This window comes from Struthio camelus, chromosome 4, assembly GCF_040807025.1.
Source record: "Struthio camelus isolate bStrCam1 chromosome 4, bStrCam1.hap1, whole genome shotgun sequence".
Lineage (NCBI taxonomy): Eukaryota > Metazoa > Chordata > Aves > Struthioniformes > Struthionidae > Struthio > Struthio camelus.
The window spans coordinates 54,122,297-54,141,043 of NC_090945.1; the positions used below are offsets into that span (position 1 = coordinate 54,122,297).

Genomic DNA, 18,747 nt, shown 5'->3' on the forward strand with positions numbered 1-18,747 from the left:
CCACAGAGCTAGTAATTTGACTGGTGCTTTTTACATGTGTAGAAAGTTGAAATAAGCTTAAGATACATAGCCAGTGTTTTTCCACCAGCTATAGTATTCACTAGAACAAAACACCAAAGCTCTATGCCTTTTCCAGTTTTCAGAAGAATATTTGTTACAGTTGGTATCCAATTTAATTTAACTGAGACTACATACTTTTAGATTTACAGATTTTATTCTAGAAACTGGAAGCCAGACAGTAACTTAACACTACAAAATACCTCAGTTAATTTTAAAAATAAAAGCTCTAGCAGACTAGCAAGAAGACATGGAACAACAGAAGATGTCATTTACTGCCAGCAACATTGTGTAAATTCAAAGAACATGGAAACATCACATACAGTTTTCTAATTCCTAACTTCACTACTTTTAACATTCCATTTGAAGTTCTCCGATAGTATTGTACGGTGACTTTAGAAGGCCAGTATAATTACTAAGGATTTGTCCAAATGCTGACAACAGTACCATTCTAAAAGTCTTTTACTGACATCAGTCCAGTGACTTGAATACCTCCCTAATTATTGCTACAGTCACTTTATACATACACATACTCTGCTATGTAATTACTAAATGAAATAGGTTCTTAATTTTTGTTACATCTCTCCTCTCTGCACCAAGTGGTAGTAAAGGTTGCAACGTGAATTTCACGAGACACACTCATTACTTAGAATTATCCACTTGTTTGCACAATTATACATCTTACTAGTGCGGAAAAGGAAATCAGAAAAAAAGCCTTGACACAACAGGCAGTGGAAATCACAAACTATTTGTTTTGTGTTGGCATGGTCTATAGGAGCTGAAGTTGTTATGAGTCCATCTGAAATAAACATTGGCTTTGTGGATATTCAGACTCTAAAGCAGCCACACCAAGCTTTAAGGCTGAGAGGAAGCATATGTGACATAGCACCTAGTACAGAAGTTGGAGTTTCTGTACAAAGACAGGATGTAAGAGGCCAAAAGCTTGTTTTGCCTTTTTTTTTTTTTTTTTTAAAGATAATGCCAAAAATAATGCAAAATTAGGCTTGAAAAAACGCAACACTAAATTCAAAGCAATTATCTTGAGGTTATGTCATGTTGAACACGGTTTTATATCATAATATTATTCCAGACAACTGGATCCTTCTTATTTAACATTTCTGTATTAGCTGGCCTTAGATTTTGGGTTTATATTCAACACCAACTTCTTTCTATGCAGCACTTACATACTAGTTTCCTTCCTGCTTATTCAGCAGCAGCTTCCCAGCATCAGCTTACCTGATTGTGCGACCACCTCAAAACTCCCAAGTTCCTTTATATCAAAGCAGATGTAGCAGAAGCTGCAATTTAGAGGTCAATTGACAAATGCTGGCAGGTAACTTGGAACATATGTCTTAAATAGGTGGAAATAAAATTGTTCCCCACTTAAAAATATTATATTCCCATGCAAATATTTAAGCTCCTAGTTCAAATAACTGGCATTTTTAACTAGAGACTTTTATTTTCCTTCTCTATATCATAAATGTTCTCTCTTTTTTTAATCTATTCAAAGATTTTTAAATTTAGTGAAGGTATATATTTTTTTGTCTTGTCACTTATGCTGTTTGCAACATGACTTACTCCTAATGAGAAGCTGTAACTATAGTGTGTAGAAAGGTGCACCTGGTAAAGCCATATGAGTTCACAGCTGAAATTATTTGAATACTACAAAATCAGACATTTGACCAGGCTAGTTCAGAAAAAAAAGTTAAGTTTATCTTACTTCTTTTGAAGGATTCATTGGTAGCGTAAAGATTGTTTTCCAATATGACCAGATGAACAGCATGAAAAATATGTGGTAAGCAACCAGGCACACAACTAAAATCAAAGAGGAACAGAATTAATACAAATAGACCACTATACTACTTACCAACAGATACTGTACATATCACAGATAGTTAATCTAACAAATATAAATACAGAGGCTTTGCAAAAGCTTTGTAACAAACATATTGCACTGCAACTTTACATGAGACAAATACAGACTTACTGCGCTGGGAAAGTCATAACATAGGCTACATATATTACAAAAGTTTGAAGGGAATTCTTGATAGCATATGAGAACCCCATAATTAATAAGCAAGCGCGCTCCCTTTATCCACTTGTTAAATCCTATTTAACTGATCTTTCTCTGCCCTTCAGTTTTATAAATCATTTAGAGAGACAGTTAGCCATGCAAAAATAAAGGAAATATAGCTACCTAAACAATGATCAGGCTGAGAAGAGTCTTTGGCTGTATATGGATTACTATCTGAATATTAACTATAATCAATTAATTTGTTTTGCTAGATTTTTTTTTAAGATGGAGGATGGTGGGGCTGCTTTAAAAGACTGCAGATTAAACTCAAATATTCACTACTTTTTATTCTTCATAGTCAGTGATAAATTCTTACATTTCTTAATAGATGTCAATCAACGTTTGCATTGCTGAGAGGTTTTACCAGAATACGGAAGGTAGCATTAACTTGGTCAAAGAGCCTGCCATGGATTCATATGTGTTTCTATTCAAAAGTTCTCGCTGTAAATATCAGTTATTCTGTACAATACTGCAGAAAATAATCAGTGGTACCGAACAACTCACTACAGTAAAGATCACATTCAAAACCTGTGTCCCCTGATTAACAAACTGGAAAATTCTTATTGATTTAAGTAACCGATAGAAGTAAACTCTAAATCAACCACAGATGAATAATCATAACCTAAATCATAGCAAATGACTATCTCACTATTGCACAAGCATGTCTCAAAATTAGTCCACATCTTTATCAAAACATTTTTATCAACTCTGACAAAAGCTCATCTACACAAAAAAAAAATTCACTCTTTTTTAAACAAAGATATATACATGGCATAAAACAAAGGCAAGGCAAGTTATACGAATTCTGTACAATATGTATTTACTAATCTGCATATATCACAGATATATGCACACAATATATTTTATTGCTGTGAGAATACTGGTTACAGGGATTGGTAAGAAAGTTCTTTTTTCCTATATTAAAACAAAGGCTACTGGAGGAAGGCAACATTTCAGCCCGAAGGCATTATCTTTAATGGGAACCATGCTTTGCCTTTCAAGTCTGCACAAGACATAAAGCTTTCCTGTTTGTTCTCACACCTGAGCTCTCTAAGCAGGCCAAGGTGACAACTGGTCACCTTTCCCAAGCACCTGCCCGTTAGTCTCCGTACCCTGCTCTGGAGACCCTGGCTTTCCCGGGGCCTATGGGAGCTAAGAGTCCCGTGTAAGAACCTCAGCTCTCCTGAGACGGAAAAAGAACAGCATTTCTGCCACAGCTCACTGGATAGAAATTCTAACCTCCGTTACGTTTAACCATGATGGGGGGTGGAGGGGAACCGAAAATCTCATTTTGCTATTGCACAGCACACAGTATGTAGGAAAAGAGCCAAATAGTCCATTCCTGGACTACGTCCCTGCTCTTTTTTGATTTATTCAAGGATGTCACTGAAAGAAGTCTTGAGGCTACCGACTCCATATGAAGCCTGCCCTGGGATGCAGAAAAGTAGCTAGTCTCTACAGCAGAACTGCACTTTCCCAAGAGATAAGGCAGGTTAATTGGGGCTAATTCAAGTGGCTTAAAACAAAACAAAAATCCATACATCCCAGAGAAGGAGAAACTTAAAGATATACACCTACTGTAAGTGCCAAGCAAGGGAATGTCAAGAGAGAAAAAAAGCCATACTGCACAGTTAAACTGTACAGAGATTGTACAGAGACTGACTGGAAGGAATACAGTGAAAAAACTTCTATTAGCTTATTTTTTAAGAGATAGAATACGCTTTGAAGTGTAGCAGATTTTTTTTCTTAATTTAAAAATCAGGTCTTTATAAATATTGTCCCTTCATTTGAAGACTTTTGGAAAATGGAGGTTATTCTAATGTTCTTATTTTACAAGCTAACTGTTCCCAAAAGATTTCATATCCCTCTTCAAGGTTGTTTTAGTACCAGAAAATGTTTTCAGACCTGTTTAACGCATGGATTATTTGTAGCTGAGTTTTTTTTTTTCCTAGGGGGTGGTTAGAAATCTGTTCCTTTTATGAAATCATATCAGAAAAATATTACAAGATAGGAAGAACCAAGATAACATGCATCTATCTGCTGAATATGATAACTGTACATTGTATTTTTTTTTCTGGAGGGCTCTTGCTTCATTCAGCTCACAGGATGGAGAAAAAATTGCTTAAGAAGCTGCTTAGGTACTCTTCCGTGCAATTTGGAAAGCTCAGTCCAAGAAACTAACCCAAAAGGCATTCCTCCACACCCTCTCATTCCAGGTTTTTTATCAGACATATAGATTAATTTCCCTTCTTGGTTTTGTGCCTTCTAGTCCATTCATGTCTCAGCCTTGTCTTTTCCCTTACATTCCCAGCTCTTCAGTTACACTTTTTCATCCCTTGACGGCTCCTCCCAGTTCTGGGATTGGGTGGGCATACAAAAAGCATTCACAATTGACCACATGAGTTCCAGGAGGCTTACAAAAATGACCCTCTAATTTACCCATTTTCTCAAAAAAACAAATGGCATGCCCTTGCATCAAGGAAACTCACTCACCAGATTTTAAGCCCACATTTCTGGCATCACTAGAGTTGCCTGTAAAGTTACAATAACTTATAAGAGGGGTGAGTCACACTTCTCCAGTTTTCAGCTCTGAAAATTCTTAGTGCAGAAGGACAGCCAAGGTAGATTTCTCTCGACTGAAGTTTACCAAGGCTTTGAGTAGCTAAAAATAGGAAAATCTAAGGTTGCCCAACACCTTTTTTTGTTAATTAAAATTTGTGCTTTGTGAGCAATGCCTAACTACACATCAGTCTTTATTTTTGTTCCATGGAGCGGCAGGAAACTGGAATTGTTTCAAAATTTGCAGGTGCTGAAGTTTGCAGGTATGTTTATGCACTCATGGCGGGGGGGGGGGGAATCACTGGATCGAACAAAACTGTTTTTCAAGCAAGTATTTCTTAATTGGCAAATGCTTTTTCTCAGTGATGGAATCTCAAATGACTTAATAAAAACTGCTGAAATTATAGAAGTAGCATCTATTTTGCCTCCTAATCCATACCCCCCCACATCTAAAAGCTCCGCAGCCCCACAGTTTACATACAAAAGTTGCTTTTCCAGATGCTATTTTAATAATACAGTGCAACCTTGGCACGTTACAGCCTCCGCGTAGCAGCTCTAAAGACAGTGGATCAGGCATTTCCTTCTGAAAAGGTTACGGATCTGAAGGATTCTGTGACTGTTCCTACAAAAACAGTGGTTTATATGGAACTGGAGAAAAGAAATTCACCCTCCATTTCTGTACATTTCCCCCCCTCCCCCCAACACACATATCTTGCTCATTTTTAAAACTCTTAGTTTTAGAAGAGCTTCCCTTCTTATGAATAGGAAAGCCTAACAACAGAACATTTTCAGTTGGGAACTCAGAAACCAACAAGAAGAGCAAAAGGTTCTTGCCTTTCTGGTCTGTATTTTGTATGGCTAAAATAATATTCAAGGACAGCAGGATAATAAAAGGCGCTGAGTAACATCAAAAATATACTCGTTTAAAATAGATGGGATTTGTAACAGCTTTACTAGCAAACTATTATATGATATATCACCTCATCAACTATTATATATCACCCGATACATGAATTACGCTTATAAACTGCTAATAAAAATCTTACCTTTTTCTCCAACATTTGTCATTGTTACTGAAAAATGAGAAAGAGAGAAAGAGTAAAAATAATGTTTAAATAGCAAATGAAATACTCGAGTATTTCAAGCTTCTGTTTTTCAATCTAAGAGGGAAGAGTAAACATCAAATAGGATGAGCTTAAGATACACTGTAAAGCTTTTATGGTGCAGCTGTATAAATTCATGATGAAAATAGGTAAATAATTAAAAACAATGCCAATTGCCTATAAAGTTTTCTGGCTCCTATTCCCAGGTTCAGTTCTCTGGCAACTCCTTCTATGTGAAATAGCCCAAGTGTAACCCAAGTAAAGCCATCTCTGAAAAACAGATATTTTCTTTACTGTAACTGTAATTCTTCAAGTTTTACTGTTTATGTATGTTCCATTATTGAGGTGGATGTGTTAGACTCCAGAACTGTTTTTGCCAGCAATACTCAGTGTTACTTTAGATCCATCCCATAAGCATAAAAAAATCAGAGTAGATAAAAGTGGCATTTAAGAAATTACCCATGGATTACAGGATTTTGGAATAGTAGGAGAGTAGGAAAAGTCAGAAGATGTCAGCAATGGAATATATAGGTATCATATATCTTCACTGCATTTATAGAACAGAACAAATCCTTTTCTTACATCTATATTCCACTCTGTCACATTAAAAAAAAAAACCACCAAACATCTCCGAGAGAGAACAAAAACCCCTAAGTAATTAAAAAAAACCCCTTATCGTGCTCTTCCCTTTCCATACAAACTACTCAACCACACATTTATCCATCCCAAATCAGTGGGATGGATAACACAGGGTAATATGTTGGCACCTACAGCTTCCAGGGAGAGGATACTAGCCAAACAGACCTCTCAGCTGCTCTTGCTTTCACAGCAAAAATGGCTGCACAACCTGCAGGCACGAGGCAACTCCTATCAAAATGCCACACAGCCGTGCATTTCCCCTCCTAGCCTGGTTTATTAAACTTAACAAACGTAGGCTTGTTGACAGAGTAAGAGTCACTATTTAAGTATATCTTGCACATTGCAGAAATTTATCAAGAAACCAGTTCTGCTCAACACCTTTTCCAATAACCTGGAAGAAGTGAGGGTGTGAACACTTATTGAGTTTGCAGAGCACACCCAACTGAGGGGACCAGTCGATACACTCGTGGGCAGGGCTGCCATCCAGAGAGATCTAGGCAGGCTGCAGCCAAGAGGACCTTTATGAAATCCAACCAGGAGAAAGGCAAAGTCCTGCCCCTGGACAGGAACCAACCACTGCAGCCATAGGGGCTGGGGACTGCTGGGCTGGGGAGCAGCTCTGTGGAAAGGCCCTGGGGTCCTGGTGTCCATGAGGACAGTCCAACGGTAGGCCAGGTTGCCCAGAGAGGTTGTGCGGTCTCCATCCTCAGACGTTTTCAAGACTTGACTAGAAAAAACTCTGAGCAACCTAGTCTGATCTCACAGCTGGCCCACATGAAGGGTAGGTTGGACTAGACGAGCTGAGGTTCCCCTCCAACGCGAATTCTTCCACAATTCTACAACTACAAAACAGGTCTATTAAAATGGGTAGTTGACTATAGCTCAACCAAAATGAGCAGCTGTCTTACCCGAAGGAAAATAGTGCATTATCATAGTTATGAAGTTCTTAACAAAAGTCAGAAAGGCACCACAGGAGTTGCATAAGCCACTACAAAGAAAAACTTCGCTCTCCCTTCAAATTTCTCATTTAGCTAATTAACAGTACAGCTTGATAAGCTACATATCCATGTAGGCAACTGCTACAAAGAGGTTGAGGGAAAAAGTACACAAATACAGTAAAGCTGTAAGTAAAGTCATCCACTGGAAATAACCAACAAATCTTTAGAGCTGATGTGCAATTCAAAAATGCTGGAGCTGACAGACTAGGACAAAACGGACACTTTACAAAACTGATTTTCTCTCTCCACTTGGTAGAGCCAGCAAGACATGCAGAATCCTTACCACTGCTTTCTGACAGAGAACTTATGCTTATCTTCTTGCTATAACTACTGTCTGCTAATCGAAAAGCCTTAGCCAGACATACAATGCAGAATCACTAACTTCAAATCAAGATCTCCTTGTTATTTTATGTCTAGTTAGCACCAGCTTGCACTCTTGTTAAAACTTTCATAATATTTCCCAGAACTGAGGAGAAGAAGAAAAGGAATGGGAGTACATCTGTCTCTTAAGCCACAGTACAGAGCAAGTTTGCAGCTTGGCTCCTAGGTTCAGGATGGACGTGGAACAGAGCTTGAAGTTTTTCACCAACCTTTCACAGTGTTTTGTGGCAGTCTCTCTTCCTCACAAGGGAATGGCACAGAACATTGCTGTGTGAGAGCTGGTGGTCATCATTCTTTTCATCTTGGATAAACTGTAGTAACCAACGTGCTTAAGTTTAGATTTATCTTCTGATAACTGAATCTACATCAGACAAACATTCTTTTATCCCTCGCATCCTCTTCCATAAAATAAAACAGCTAGTAGGGATCAATTACAAGTATTAATTAGGACAGAAGAGAATTTCAATGCTGATGGCCTACATGCCTAAGACAAAAACTATTCCACTAGTCTGTAGGTAAGGGACCAAATAGTATCACTCCTTATGCTCATGTCTTTTTAAAGCACCTTTGAAAAAGGCTCCCTGAAAGAAGCATAATATGTGGGAAAGTAACTGACAGGCAGCTGCAGTAGCACAGAACCAGAGAGGAGATGAGGTTTCTTCCTTCCCCCTCTCATGAATGCAGCCTATCTGTAGACCAGAAAAAAAAAAACAAACAAAAAACCCCACCCTTAAAAATCAAAGCATCAATCCCAATTTCCTTCAAACCTTCTCTATTTGTAAAACGACCATGATACAAGGACTTCTTAGGTAACTACAAGATGCTCATACCTAAAAGATCGTACTGTTTAAGTGCATGGAAAATCGTTTTGTAACGACAACAAAAAGCTCTGACTCACTAATTTTGGATTTAGCAAGTTTGCTAATTTTTCACCTTCTGAACAGCACATTTGATAAATTTATTAAAAATGAATTCTATACTTTTCAGTAGATACAGCATTCTGACTTTGTTATATTAGTCAACAGTATTTTATTATATAGTCTTCTGTGGACAATTTGCACATGCCTTTCCAGTGGTTTTCTCCTCTCTCTTCCTCGGGATTACATTTACTGCTGGCAAAACACACAGAAAAGTAGGTCAGATTTTATGTTCTGTCATTAACAAATATCAGCTTCAAAGCTACAAATTTGCCCACTGGTAGTCAAACAGCATACAAATAACGAGTGTAAAAGTACTTAAATACAATGACTAAAAATAACCACCTAGGACAGACCTATCCCAACTATTAAAAGAGTTTTACGGTTTTGGAAGAATAAATTATTTGAAATAGGATGGCACGATAGCTTCCATATTTTCAGAGACAGAGATAGCTGTAAAACCATGGACCAATCTTCAAGTATTCCTTAAAAAGTTACAGCTCTGTTCATCTCCTCAAGTACTGCAGGGGCCAATTTCACTAAGAATTAGCCTTCCAAGACCAATCACTTCTATACTGCCAGGATGCCACTTACAGCTCAGTACCAGCAGACTGTCACATCATTAGAGTCTCTGTTTCACGCAGCTTACAAAAAGTTGTTCATCAGAATTAGGGATCAGGCTGTGACATATGCAGGACTTCGGCCAATGTAGCTGCCAGTTTCCTGAGTCAGAAACATTGCTTCCTGCTCACCACCTTTCCGGCTCACATTCAGCAAGAAAGATGTACAGCATATTCAGTAGTCTACACAGCTAAATAGCCTGTGCTTACAAGAAAAGCAGTGACTGAGGACAGAAAGTTACATTACAAAATATGAGGAAAATAAAAACAATGACCAGAGGAGGAAAAATTCAGGATGGTAAAGAGAAGCCAGGGGAATTCATCCTCAAGCTGCTGGTAACCTTCCTTAACGAACAAAGTCTTTCAGCATTAGGAATGTTGCCTTGATAGGCCAAGAGGACAGAAGATATCCAGAGAATATCTGGACTTGGAGCACACAGCAGGGTATGCAGGAGGGTAAAGGACTAACAAAAAGGCCTCTACACTACCTGAAGCAGGTCTAGTCACACAGCAGCAACATAACATAATAGGCAAAGTCTGCCAACCAACCTGTTTATAAAAGGTTAAGGCATGTTCTTTTGACTCAGCTAAGTTGCTCTGCATTGGCTCAGACCTTAATCTGAATTAGTACTGGAACTAGATTTACCATTTCTTGAACTATGATTCATTTTCTCTAGAAACCTTTATTCCCAGTTTACCCACTGAAAAATTAAGCAGGCATCCATCTCCACGTAGCTAGAGAGAGCGCAAAACACATTGCTAGCACAAAACCCAAAAGAACTTGGAGGATGAGATTCCTGATAAAATCTTGCATCAGCTAACATTAAAATTTACCTGACTTCTAAACCCCAAAATCAAAGCTCTTGAATGGTGAATGTAATGATTGGACCAAAAAAAAAAAAAAAAGAAGAGACAGAGAGACAGAGAGACAGAGAGACAGAGAGACAGAGAGACAGAGAGACAGAGAGACAGAGAGACAGAGAGACCACTAATTTTTTTAAAGCATTGAGGGGGATAAGGATATCGACAACTTAATGTACATTTTTTAAATAATTAAAAACTGGGACATAGGAAAATAAGCTTTATTTATTTATTTTTATTTCTGAGCCTCCGCAGCCACTTCTATAAATAGTTGTTTCTCTCAAACTTTTATACAATTGAACATCCTTATCTGACCCACAAAATTAAGTACATATTTTATCTTCATAGTGTATCTGAAGCGGTAAAACACTGATCTATATATGCTGTTTAACTCATCTCTCCGTACGTATCTGTTGTGGCAAGTGTTCTACTCTTATCTGTAATAATCCTTGGGTGGGGGGGGGGAAATCAATGCTAGTATTAAATTGGGTAATTTAATACCCAATTAAATTGCCCACTGCCCTTTGCTGGATAGGGCAGTGTTTCGCATTAATTCAGAAAGACAAGGTGAATACCAAGCCATCTATGTATCATTTAAGAACAAAAGTAACAGAACTATTTCTGGCAGATTTAAGGCCAGCATAAGCAGTCATCAATAACCCATATATTTTTAAGGCCGTTCGAAAGAATTCACGATCGCGTCAGTAAGTTCAGTTTAATCCCTAGCACTGTGCACATCAAACTACATCAACATTCAGCTATCCAACAGAGATGTTATTTGATAACCTTTCAGGCTACAGTTACAAAAAAAAGTTGGTTTTGAATTGAGTATGGGCAAGAACTGATCTGATCGTCCTCACTTACAAACTTCCTATTTACCTTGCAAGTTACAGGAGCTACTTTAAGAATGAAGAATACTCCTAGAGAAGTTGTATGATCAGATCGTTTTTGGAAATGGAAAAAGTGCAGGCTGGCAAATATCCCTTTGTAAGCTATTAAGCATCCAGCAGTGTTAAATCTTTAACTGAAAACACACTCTTATCTAACAGTTATACCTTCATCATAAACCTTACTCTTTCAACTTAAAGGCATGGTTTAAGCTTCAAGGCATGAAGCCTGCAGGTGGTATTAGGTACAACACAGCCAGATAAGCACTCATACTTAAAGCAGAGGTTAATTCAATTTCAGAAATGCAGAAGTGAAGCTTTTCCAGAAGAGGGGGAACATCACCTTCTTGAAGGAGGAACGAACCAAGGAAGTTATCTCTTTAAAATTCTGAGAAAGTAATCACATAAAATATGGGAAATGCAGAGGAATTCTGCTGGCTAAAATTCAAAAGCTGATTTTATTTCAGCTGTGAGTTTTGAAACTTTCCTAAAAACAGCCATAGATGTCAGAAGAGGAAAACCGTGGTGTTTGCAAGACATGGTATAAAATATACAAAAGCCTTTGCCATTTTAGCAGCCAATGCACAGACAAAGGTGTCTGACAGGTATTTGACAACAGCCAACTGCAATGTCGTAACATACTTGTATTTCTGTAGTGAGATGTAAGCTGCAGACACTTACAAGACATGATCATTTGGAGAACATACTGAACAAAAAGCTCAAATCCAGGTGACAGGAACTTGGGTGTCCACTTTCTTTTTGTAAGGCATGGGGTCTGTTAGCTTCTATTTCAGTATTTCCTGCTGTTTCTGACCCCGATCACATTGCACCCTGCCTACAGGCCACACATTAATTCTGTCTCTAAACTGAGATGAATTAAGCAGCTCGTCCTCCCACTATAACTTCCATTCCACTAATGTTAAAAAGAGTCAAAATGCCCTGTTCAGTCCTGGCCAATCTGATCCTCCAGTAAAAGTCTTCCATGACCACTAACATCTACAGTGGCTGTGTGTCATTTCATGTTTTTCTGCTCTATACTGTATCTAGGGGTAGATAGATCACTATTACTTATTCAGTTAAAAGAACAAAGCAAGTTTCAGCTTACGAGCTTTCCAGACTGGACTGTGAACGTCTGGTTGCCCCTCTAAAGTCACTCACTGTTATCCAAATCAGCCAGATCACTCACTAGGTGCGAGTATTTCCTCCCTGTCCCTTCACTGAAGTAGTCAATAAACGCTTGCTTCTGTGTTCCAGGACAAATCTATTGTCCTTCTTTAAGAAAGGGCAAACTTTATTTTAGGACATGATTCTCTGAGCAAAAGCATTAAAACTTGAAATTAACGACATGTAAAAATGGATCAAAACTGGACACATACAGTCAATTAGGCAACTACTTGAGGTCCCTTCCAGTTCTACAAACCCAAATTACAGCAACAACTGAGAATGAAGGCATAAGGAAAATCATTTTCTTTACATATGTCGTTCACTGAATCCAGTATGTATTTTCTGAGCATTAGACGTGTTTTCTCACGTACAGGAGCAATGGATGAAGGGGATGAGGGAAGAACTCCACCTGCAATTAATGTTCTTGTTCCAGATCCCTTAGATGGAAATTTCATTAGCTTCAGTTATCAAAGTTCAGTGCACTCACTGGATATAACCTATATTTTCCTCTCTTTTTAAGAAGGTATCATTCTTTATGGAATTTTGGAATGCTTGCAAACACAAGACAAAAGCAATGAAAGAGGAAATATGTTTAAAAAAATGCTCTAGCTTTATATTTGTGCATCTACAAATCTAGCTATTGCATTTACAGCCAGCAGGAGTTAGAGGAGTATGAGATTTCACTAAATACCTGCATCTAGCATGAAGATTTTTACTTGAATGCCATTTGCATTCTCTTTACCTCCAGATGTTGGAATTCAGGATCATGTGGAAGCCTCTAAAATTTTATACGGAAGAATAAATCTTATTTTCAAATAGTATCAATCCCTTAGAGCTACAAAACAATTTAACAAGAATTATAGTGTCTCATGCAAAGCTTCATCTGATTTAACTAAAGGCTACAAAATTAATCACAGGTAAAACCAGGCTATGCTTGAGAAATCCTGGATTAAAATCTACCCACTATGACACACTACCTCTTCCAGTGCACAGACAAGATTGTTTTTAACTACTGGAAAACTATAAATATTTAATAATTTCTAAAAGCAAGTAGTAGCTACAAGATGCACTGATTTCTCATTTCCTTGCTCACTATGCATACTACTAACCATACTTCCACTAACCCAAATAAATGCTTTTGTCCCAGGTACTTGTTCACAACTCTGATTTATCGTGTTGACATGTCCTTATTTAATCTGAGTCATTTCTCTTCTCTTCAGTCTATTCCAAAAACTTAGGTATTGTATTTATTATCTGCAAAACACAACAATCATCTCCAACATACATGCACAGATATATGCTCATTCCTACTCAATCCTTGGAGACAATGTGGGTGCAAAGGACTGATGGATAGGAATTGGCCACTAAATTAGAAAATAAGTTTCCAAATCAGTCTGGATCTGAAGACTCAGGACAGACTCAACAGCAGCAACTGCAGGAAAAAAAAAAAAAGAAGTCTAGCTACTTTTAAAATGAGTGCTCTCAGAAATATTTGACAAGGTGTCCATTCTAGCAGCAGACTTGATTCAGACAGCCAGGAGGCTCCTGTGGTGTAGTACAACGAATGATAAATCCCACGCAACCCAGGATGCTGTTTTTCCAAGCAGGAAGTTTGGCTCACAGAGGGGAACGGGACTGGGATACCCACTTCAGAATTTCCCTGTCACACACTCCTTCCCCCCAGCATAGATACTAAACAGCCAATTGAATCTGAAAACAACATATCATCTTTTAACTGAGGTGCAAAAAAGGTTTTACAATTCAGATATATAAAGGAAACTGTATGTTTGCATCCAGTTTTTCATTTAAGACATTTTTCCCCAAGCTTTTAATCATTGTACTGAAATATTTCAGAAAATTTTGCTGGAAATCCAGCCTTTTTCCCTTTGTTCTTCAAAAAAAGAGAGAAAGAAGTTTTCAAACAGTCTTATGAACGACTCCATTTCTAGAGACATGAAATGATTATAACTTTGCATAGCAGATCACTTGCAACTTTAGAAGAAAGAACCACTGAGCTGCTACAAAATGGTTTTTGTACCAGAGAATTCAGAAAAAAAGTTCTGTTTTACTTAAGTGAACAGCTAATCCTAGAAACAGGTCTATCCACATTTTCCAGGAAAGATTACACACTGCAATTTAAAAAAAAAGGACACAGTATAATGCATGTTCCCTTTTACATGCATTAGTGTTTGGCCTAGCCCTTCAGTTATTAATTTACATTCTATCTCCAAAGCGACATCCAAAGACACAGAAAGCAGTAGCATGCTCCTTCAGATCTTTTAGTCGCTTTTTTTAAAAGTTAACAATTATCATGTATTGATATAGTATGGTTCTGGCATTATAGACTCTTTGAAAATAAACAGCTTTTCAGTTTAACATACTTCCAGCTTTGCTTTGTTACTTAAAGAAATCAGAGAGGCAGCTTCACTGCCTTGTAAACAGTTCTGAGAAGAACATCCCTTAGCTGCACATCAAAACTCTTAGACACGGCTAAAAAGATGGGAGAGATTTATCTTTTGCTCTTATGTTTTTAGCCCTACAAAATCATGATTTTTAATTAATTTCTAAAGCAACATACCTTCAATAAAAAGAATATGACGGTACAAAGGTATGATGTGCTGAAGGCTCTTTTGGTTTCATTGGAACTGTATGTTTTTACTTGACATGCAGGCCTGATGACAGGCAGAAAGACATTTTAAAAGCTAAACTATTATTGCTTACGTAAGTCAGCTCAAACATGGGCTTCAACTGAAACTGACTTTTCTCATCTATTAAAGTTCACTGAATACTAATAATTGACTTTAGCAGTAAGTATTATCCAGAAAAGAAAAAAAACCTAGAACCAAATCACGTGTCCTGATTTGCCTTCATGCATCAGAAGTCAGCCAGCAAATAAAGGTTTAGACAAATATAACTGAAAAATCTGTTCAGATTCACTGTATAACAATCATAAAAAATACTTAAATATCAAATAAGAGTTAGCAAACTATTTATGAAATTCATTTTTACCATTAGTGTATTTATTTTATATAAGTGTAAGGGAATAATAGGTTTCTGGATTCCACATACTTTATTTATCAGCCCTCTGCTCAACCTCTGAAAAAAACATTTTGTAGAAGAAAAAACATTCTGAAACACTCAGGCTTTTATGAACTCATGCAAATATTTTTAAGGGAAAGAATATTTAAAGGTCCATTAAGTTTAAATACAGAGGAAGTTATTCTGAGGGACAAGACAACTACTCCTGGCAAACAGAGGTCTTGTGAGATGAAAATACCATAAAAATCCAGAGAATGAAATTGGAATAAAGCAAAGCAATTTTAAAAACCAATTTGTTTATATATTTAATTCCAGTATTCTATAACAAGTAGGAAGAAGATAACCATTTCCCAGTGTTCAATATATTTCTCCTTTTTCTTAAAGGTTAAAGTAACATGAGCAGTTAACTGAATTCACTAATAAAAGAGACAGAAACATAAAACATGCTGAATTCTGTAGTTAAAGTTGTAGATTCCTTTTTTTATTTCTAAGAGCTAAACCATTTTTTGCTCTTCCAAAAAGTTACTCAGTACTATGACTACTCAGTTTTACAGATTAAAGATTTCAAATCAGTTTTAAAGGATTTTTTTTAAATTTAACCTCTCTCTTACAATCCTAAGTTGAAATTTCAAAAACAATCAAGATACTAAATTTTTAAGCTCTTATTACTAAAAGCTCAAAGAAATCACTTCGGTTATAACCCTGCAAGGTTACTTGCTAAGTCCAACTAAACTATGGTTAACATTGCTCCCTGTACATGATTGTTAGCATCAAAGATGTTAAGTTATATACAGTCTCTTTAGCAGTCTCTGCTGCAAGAATAAAGGATGAACTGACTAGACAGACTGGCTTCAAAGCATTTGAAATGCCTACAGTGTACTCCTGCTGTTGGCTTTTGTTCTCAAAGTTGTTAGCTATTCCCATTGTTTACACTAAATATTCACTAGTAAGATGAAGCATAAGTTTATTTTATCTTAATATGCCAAAAATGAGAAAAAATATCCAGATACAGTTAAAAAACAGAATTAGTTCAAGTCGTGGATGACTACTATGGCAAATTCAAAAAACCAGTAACCCAGGTGGGGGGGGGGGGAGGGAGAGGGGAAGACATTTGCCATAGAAAATAATTCAATGCAAGAGGCTTTTAGAGAATTCTGAGACTCCGTTTTCCTGCCTTCTCATCACAGGCCCTTTGCTTAGAGCAGTTCTCAAAGAATTATGGTAAAATATCAAGTTTGAAGGAAGTTTTAAGCACCTTATTGCCCTAATAGGCTTTAGGAAATGCTTTCAGGCATTAGTATACTAAAACACATTTTTCTGGTGTTTATTATATAGAGTTACACAGAAAAAAAATACAGTATATCACTAACAGTCATGCCTGAATCAAGGCTACTTTTTTGGGGAAAGTAGATCAAGGGAATGCGTACTTTAAGACAGGTGTTAACTGTAGGGTCACTTCCCCCCCCCCCCCCCCCCGAAACATCCTTGCCTTCCTTGTCTGTTTACCTCCCCTTTCCAAGCTCTCTCAGGCAACTTTTGCCCAGCTTTCTAGCCAGTTCATTTCCTTGCACTGGAGGTACACGCTTCAGTCCTTCTCTTGTGAGATGAAGAGGGTACTCAAATCCCCATTTCTAGCTGAAGAACAGCCTCAGCAAGAAATGCCAAACTGCAGCACAGCAATGTAGGCATTGGATGCAGTCATGCAGATGAAATCTCTACGGAGTTTACCCAGAAGTCGTCTGTTGCCAATAATGATTTTTCCTGCACTTAAAATTAACAAATGTGAATGCTGTTAGTGGAAAAAAAAATCCTTGATAGGGACTATACCATCCCAGGTCTTGAGACCTCACTCCAAAACAGAGGAGTGAGACTAGCGAATCATTTTTCATTGTTAAATGCCTCAACTGTTCAGCCAAGCATTTGTAAGTTAAGAATTTTCCTATCATATTCTTCTGCTAAACAAAACAAAACAACATTAGTTACAAGTCCACTGAGATTTTTAATGTGAACAGCTGAAGTCTGGCAAAGCTGGATGCATATAAATACACTGAACTTGACAAGGTTTTTATCCTCTTCCTTAGTCTCTGAACAGATGCTAAGTACCTCAAGACTCAAGGGATACTATGGACCCACGTACAGTAAAAGGTAAATGGAGATACAATGGATAATTTGCATTCCTCTGAGCACATTATTATAATACTGCTTATAAAGCATCTGTATGCTAGTGCATTAGCATCTACAGATTAACGATTAGATTGTTTTCTGCAAGATATATGCCAGTAGATATAGGAATTAATTCAAGAAAGCCTAGCTAGGTAGTCCTTTAATAAACCATTCTGTCTTGACTACTGAAATTCACCCAAATACTCAGATTATTCTAGATCTACAGGATTATTTGCCTAATGCTGAATAAGTGTTAGGTGCATTGTCAAGACGGCTTCTGAATGAATCGCAGGCTGCCAATGACAAACACAGACCAAGAAGTTGTGACAGCGGAGTGTTTTTTTTTTTTTAAATGACTAAAGAGTTGTATGGGGAATAACTCCCCCCAGAAGTCTTTCTACTTGCACCAGCTCTAGACTCAACAATTTCCTGTTACCTGTTCCTATTTTCCTGTTAGTTGACAGAAAATCCTGTTCCTATATATGCCGTCATGCAAGGTGAGAGATGAGAAGGGACAGCTAATTTTGCTGAGCTTACGGCACCTACACAAGATACTCTCCCGTTCCCACTAGATCAGTTCACCGCTAACGAGGAGTACGCAAGCAGCAGCTCTGTACGCCAGGGAGAAAAACCTCAAACCCTCCAAAAGCCCCGTTTGATCGATTCTGTCTTTAAGTGGAAGTGAAAAATCATACATCATTAGACGGCAAAAGCGAAAGGTAGCACAGAGGCTCAGGATGACCCCAGCAGTTTCGGGATTCAGGGCGGCGCGGAGGCCCTGGACGACCCCCACCGCAGGGGGGAGAGGGGGTCGGGGCAGGGCGCGGCGGGGGCCCTGGGCGACCCCTGCCGTTTGGGGACGGGGTGGGGGGGACCGGGGCAGGGCGCGGGGGCCCTGGACGACCGCCGGCGGGCGTGGCGGCGGCCCCTGCGCCGACAAACAACCCCCGCCGCCGCCGCCGCCGCCGCCCGGCTTCCCGCCGCGCCCGCCACCCTGCGCGGGAGCCGCGGCGCCCCGCGCCCGTCCCGGCGGCACTCACGCAGGCAGAGCTGGGTGACATAGGCGTAGTAGGACCAGCAGAGGATGCTGGAGATGAAGATCACCGGCACCCAGTACAGCAGCCGCCGGCAGCGCCGCCTCACGCCGCCCCAAGTGCCCGCCGTCCCGGCTGGCGCCGCCGCCGCCATCTTCCCGCACCGCATCCCGACCGCTCACTCCGGGGGGCCCGAGCCCTGCCCGAGCCGCGCCGCGCCGCGCCGCGCCGCGCCTCCCCTCCGCCCCGGC

The 18,747-nt window shown here is 38.7% G+C and overlaps 1 protein-coding gene across 6 annotated transcripts in view; it reads right to left on the reverse strand.

Moving 5' to 3' along the window:
* Positions 1-18,718, reverse strand: part of ZDHHC2 (zinc finger DHHC-type palmitoyltransferase 2) — a 38,195-nt gene extending 19,477 nt beyond the window's left edge. For 2 of the 6 annotated variants that reach the window (XM_068942783.1, XM_068942782.1), the window contains exons 1-4: positions 18,503-18,695; positions 5,737-5,763; positions 4,625-4,663; positions 1,778-1,872 (exon numbers count right to left, since the gene is read on the reverse strand). In XM_068942783.1, the coding sequence (XP_068798884.1) occupies positions 1,778-1,872; positions 4,625-4,663; positions 5,737-5,763; positions 18,503-18,665 (324 nt within the window). In that variant the 5' untranslated portion in view covers positions 18,666-18,695. Of the gene's footprint in view, positions 1-1,777; positions 1,873-4,624; positions 4,664-5,736; positions 5,764-8,020; positions 10,528-18,502 lie in introns of those variants that run through there. The other 4 variants (XR_011141048.1, XM_068942784.1, XR_011141049.1 and 1 more) reach the window with 3 other exon arrangements.
* Positions 18,719-18,747: the final 29 nt, after the last annotated feature.